Source organism: Terrapene carolina, unplaced genomic scaffold, assembly GCF_002925995.2.
Source record: "Terrapene carolina triunguis isolate 2854851 unplaced genomic scaffold, T_m_triunguis-2.0 Scaffold231, whole genome shotgun sequence".
Lineage (NCBI taxonomy): Eukaryota > Metazoa > Chordata > Testudines > Emydidae > Terrapene > Terrapene triunguis.
In genome coordinates, this window is record NW_020664582.1 from 14996108 (window position 1) to 15002107 (window position 6000).

General features: G+C 36.3%; 1 protein-coding gene across 1 annotated transcript in view; it reads right to left on the reverse strand.

The window, feature by feature from the left end:
• Positions 1 to 6000, reverse strand: part of BRIP1 (BRCA1 interacting protein C-terminal helicase 1) — a 115166-nt gene that overhangs the window by 22958 nt on the left and 86208 nt on the right. Inside the window, exon 17 of the mRNA XM_029912529.1 lies at positions 5203 to 5324. Coding sequence (XP_029768389.1) covers positions 5203 to 5324 — 122 coding nt within the window. The remainder of the gene's footprint in view (positions 1 to 5202; positions 5325 to 6000) is intronic.

Sequence of the window (6000 nt, forward strand, 5' to 3'; positions counted from 1 at the left end):
ATTATAACAACTGGAGTGCCTCATTTCTTTCCTGCACTATAGTGCACTTCAGAATTATTTTGCAGCCATGCATGCACTCCCATAAGGCCACAAACAAATCTTCTTCAGGGAGAAGAACTGCCACCATAAAGGTGGCAATCTGAGCTCCACTGGCAAAAGGAGTAACATACGTGAAGAACTTTCTGAAGTATCTGACAAACTTAAAGCTAGGGACAAAGTAAAGCATTCCTCAATTGAATTTACATAGAAGTAGTGCTAACTAGATGTCACTTTGAACCTAAGTTACCTTTTGCTCAACATGTCTACAATAATAACTAGCTTTCCCAGTATTATCTTAGGAGCATTGCCATGCACCAGCCAGCTCTTCAGATCTGATGCTAAGAGACTGGTGCATGCCCTTCTCTCATCTAGAATTGATCACTGTGGTGCTTTGTGCAGTGGCATATCTAAATATATATACTCAGAGGTCCAGCCTACTTGCAATTGGCAGCTAGTGTTTTGATCCTTGCTTAAAAATTTAGTTTTCTTAAATGTAACTTTTAAAACTAGAAAATATCTCAACATAATATTGATGTTTGGTATTTAGTGAACAGTAATGGTTTGTATTGTCTGGCTCTAGATTTTAGTTCAAATCTGGCTGATGTATTAAATAAATAAATAAATAAATATATACACGCACACATACATATACACACACATACATATACACACACACCGGTAATCATAATTTATCCTTGACTCACCTCTTTGAGTTTAGTGTTGCATACAATACCATTTAGAATATAAAAATCACCCACTTTTGGATGATCACCTACTGCTGGGACAATGTGGGAGGATTCCAACCACATTACAGAATGAGTGTTGCAAAACTTCATTTTAATATATAAAGGTCTCTAAAATAAAACATTTCTAATTACCCCTCTAACTTTACAATGAGGAACAAGACTTTTTAGTATATGTACATTTTGAGTTTAAAACACTGTGTGCCAATCTTTTAGCCAGGAGGAAAATGTTATGGAGGAGTAATAAGTGATTAAAAAAAAGATTAAGCTAGAAACACTGAAAGAACATTGCGCTAGCAGGCACCTTAAACTAATATAATCTTACTAGTCCTTATAGGATGCACTTTTTTTTTTTTTTTTACCCAGGCAGTACCTACACATGCATTTTGGACAACAAAGAAATCTTTGATTATGCACTTAAAATGCAGAATGCATCCCCAAAACTAAAGAAGCTAAGTCAGTTTGGGCTGTCAAGTCCAAACTTATTACTTGTTTGTTTGATTTGGCTTACTTATAACCAATGTTTGGCAGCTCTACTATTCGTTTATTATGTGATATTTCATTTTGGTTGTTAGCTCTGTACAGCAGTATGAGGTTATTTTATAAAGCACCTTTCAAAGTTATGTAGTAGTAATGGTGGTGGCTGTTATCACTGGGAAAGAAAAGGAACCAACAGTTGGATGACTGTTTAGTTGGCACACAGAGAACACTAATAAATAGTGTTACGAATAAATTTGAATAATATGGGTTCTTATGTTTATTTGGTACTGCAACCTCTATATTCCTGACTGATCTCATGGTATGCCAGCCTCCCTTTAGCATAAGGGTGGAAACTCTGGAATTCTACACTTAGTAGAGATAGTTACCTCTAATTAGAATTCAAGTCAGTTGCGTATAAAACATTTAATGCAAACATGGATATATTTTAATGTAAATACCTTTGTATACTCAGATCCCAAAAGGTAGAAAATCCCTATTTATTTTGGATTTTACTGATAAGGATGACCCTCTTGCTTTATATATTGTAGAGACCACAGTGTTTTATTTTTTTTTACAAAGAGTTTCTTCTTAGCCCATTAATTAGTATCCATATGTGCCCAGAGATTAACCAGACACATAAATGCTAATCTTTTCCACTGTATTGCTGTATCTCTTAGTTTTGATGTTATGGAAGAGGATGCTCATTGAACAATGTACTTGGAGGATGAAATTGATTTTGTATTTAAACAATTGCCTCATTTTAGAGGACCTGCATCCACTTCCAAACAGTGTTATTTTATTATGGTGCCATATTTACAAAATAAAAACTGGGACACTTTGGTGGCAATATTTTTTTAGGGTTGTGAAACAGTCATACTGAAGACAAAAGTACACTTTTAAATGTGGCCAGATGTTGCTCCTGCCACCTTCTAACTCAACAGGGGGGAGGGATAGCTCAGTGGTTTGCGCATTGGCCTGCTAAACTCAGGGTTGTGAGTTCAATCCTTGAGGGGGCCACTTAGAGATCTGGGGCAAAATCAGTACTTGGTCCTGCTAGTGAAGGCAGGGGGCTGGACTTGATGACCTTTCAAGGTCCCTTCCAGTTTTATGAGATAGGTATATTTATTACTATTAACAGCAAAACATGCATATTTCTTGGAACTGGTGGATATTTTCTCATAAGTTACTGTGCTAAAGGAGTTTATCATGAAACAGTGAATGTGTGTCATTGACATTCACTTTGAGCACAAGACCAGCCTTGCTGTTGCCTACACTCTTGACTTCTCTCTTCACTTCAAACACTTTTCATCACACTGAACACTTCTTCCATTGGTCTGTTTGCTACTGGTAAACCAAGAGCAAATTCTATTCTGTGTAGCAATATATCTTTGGGTGTAAATCAGGCACCCATAAAGCAATTATGGCAGTAAAAGAAAAATACTTCCAATGTTGTGAGTTGAAAAGTGGTAAATACTCCTAAATTATAACTAACAAATGTCAACAGCAAGATATCATATTGCATGTAAGGAAAACACACTGATTTCTTCAGTTACAAAAGGGCCATATGAAAAAAGAAACAGCAGTCACATATTCTGTTCACTGCAATATTGTGCTTAGATTTTCAGTATTAAGATTGGCAGCCCTTGCTTAACTGAACAGTGAAAAAAATGGCTTCAGATGCTTTGGGAAACTTTTAGTTATGGGAACTCTGATCTGTATTTTCTTTATTCCTCAGTTAGATTATACGAATCTATTAGTATCATTTAGTAATGCAGTTATCTAATTTATCTTGGTCATGAGGCAACCCGTGATATTTTTTACTGGAGGATGTGTCAGAGTTTTATGTTATTCATGGATAAAGCAAGCTGACAAGAGGTATAGTTGAAGGGAAAGGGAATTAAAAGTATGAAGACTAAATTTAAGCTGATGTATTCTGAAGTCTAACTAATCAATTACTATAATTTTTTGTGCTTCTGTAACACCTAGGAGCCTTAGTCATGGACCAGGTTCCCATTCTGCTAGATGCTGTACAAAGATAGAATAACTCTATAGAACAGGTATGAAATAATTTGTAGAATTTCATGTCAAAGATATGGCACTCTCCGTAGCATGCCCTTGTTTTTGGAATTCGCTCCCACTGGAAATATGTCTCAAGCATGTCAACTTCTATCACATGCTGTAAGACATGTGTTTATTCAGGTTCTCAATTAGTCCATTAATTGAGTTTCCTCATTTATGCTTCTTTCAGGGGAGTGGCTGAGAGTCAGGAAATATGCCACCAGTTAGTGGAGGGAAACGACTTAGCAAGCACTCAGGGCTGGTCTATACTTAAACTGTAAATCGACTTTTAAGCTACACTACTTCAGTTACGTAACTGAAGTTGATGTAACTTAGACTGACTTACAGTGGTGTCTACACCACGCTATGTCGACGGGAGACGCTCTCCCGCCAACTTACCTTCTGCCTTTCGGGGAGGTGGAGTACAAACCTCGATTGGCAGAGCACTCTACCATCGACTTAGCTTGTCTTCACCAGACTCACTAAATCAATACCACTGCATCAATCGCAGCAGTGCAGATTTAGCCGGAAATATAGACAAGCCCTCAGAACTCAATCTTTCACTGAATTTGATTAACAGAGGACCAAAACTATAACAACACAAGCATTGCAAATGAGGACTAAGACGCACTGACAATTATGTGGCAAAGCTTCCACAACTCCGGTCTGTGTTATGCCAGAATTTTCCCAGTACGTCAGATTCCTCTTCTTCATGAATACTTAATCTTCCCACTGACTACCCCCCACTCCAGGAAGGACTGAAATAACAATCAGGGTAGCAAAGGACCAAAAAAAAAAAGTCTGTTAGTTACATGTCTAATGGGTACTCTTTTTATTTGGGTACATACATTGCAAGTCAGTCTCTCTCAGATTACTCATTACATCTTTCTTTCATACTTTATTATTTTTAATCCCTTTACAAAACATAATGGACCTAAATGTGAACCCTTTACTCACACTGTGAGCAGTTACTGACACAAGCAGTCCCACCAAAATCAGTGAGTATACTCACGTGAATAACTTCTAAGCAATGTAAGGGGCTGACACTTTGGTCAACTCAAAGATACAAACTGACCCAGAAATTTAGTTAATTTAGGTTTACCACTACATTCAGAAGCCACTTTAAGATCTATGCCTCAAATCATCAAAAAAAAAGCAATGTTCTCAATTTCCAGGAAGAGCTCATTTCATGTAATAATTTCACACTTTAAAGAAGCAAGCTAAGCATCAACATTAGCTTTGGAAAAGCTAAATGAAGAGTGCTACACACATAACGATGTTGAAGGAGGCAATGGGGACTGAAGAGGGGACATGCAGCAACCAACAATGAACGAACTTTAAGACAACAATGAAAGAATGTAGGAAAATCTTTCACCTCTAGGTTATATCTATATATTTACCTCTCAACCTATTTTACCCATCTTAACATTCTTACTTTAATTTGTATCTGTTATTTATTTTCTTAGGAAACAACCTCAAGTAGATTAAAAATAATCTTTTCCCCATCATTTATAATGGATCTTAGCTATCACATATCCTGCTATATCAGATAAATCAAGGAGTAGTCTTTATCTGTGCCATAGCTGGTAAAAATGGAGCCAATGGGCACTTTGAATGTAAAAACACTATGACTAGCTGTATTCAAACAATGGCTTAAAATAAATTTATTGTGGTATGTAGTATTAACAAATGTTAAAATCTAAAAATAGAAGCCACATAGCCTCCCAATTTTACCATGTAGAAAGCATGCTGAAGAATTCAAAATGAGGTCAGGTGAGAGTCCTGAACAAAATATGGTAATACAGTATTCCGTACATGAAGAAGTATTTTAGACATGACAAATTTAAGTTACAAATCTTTTGGTTAAGTGTTGATGTCCTACCTGAAGGTCTTTCACATTTGGAAATGGAATACCAATAGTTATAACAGCACGGGCATTGTCATCAGAGAAATCCAAGCCTTCACTAACTTTACCTCTGCATACTGCTATGAGAAGTGCTCCATCTTGAACAAAGCAAAGAAGAATTAGCAATCATTTTGGGAATAAATCATCAGTTACCAAAAAGTAGTTTTACGGTATCCTTTGACAAGACTAAAGTTAATACAGCATAATGCAGTGTGTACCAGTTTAAAAAGGTGAGCTGAAATAAAAGTACATGATTTTTTACAGAAGCATTATGGTAGCTAATATAATTTACACAAATGATATTGATGTGCTGAATTAGCAATTTTCATATTATGCTTGCAAGAGGCACTATATAATATAGAAGTGCATCATAGGGAAAAAACTGTACCTACCTATAGCAATAGTGCTTTCAATTTATCATTTGAATAATGGTATTCTCTTGTTCTCTTACTTACTATTATGCTGTATTGACTGAACTGATATTTAGGGTATTTTTTAATAAAATGTATAAGGTTAAGTTTGTAAAACAGTGCACTGTAAATATGTTTCTATGCTTTGCAAAATGGTGGCTTTGCTCAGAAATTAACAGGGTAAATATTACATTCACTGTACACATCTGGAGTCTATACTGGACAGGTATCAGAGGGGTAGCCTTGTTAGTCTGGATCTGTAAAAGCAGCAAAGAGTCCTGTGGCACCTTATAGACTAACAGACGTATTGGAGCATGAGCTTTCGTGGGTGAATACCCACTTCGTCGGATGCATCCGACGAAGT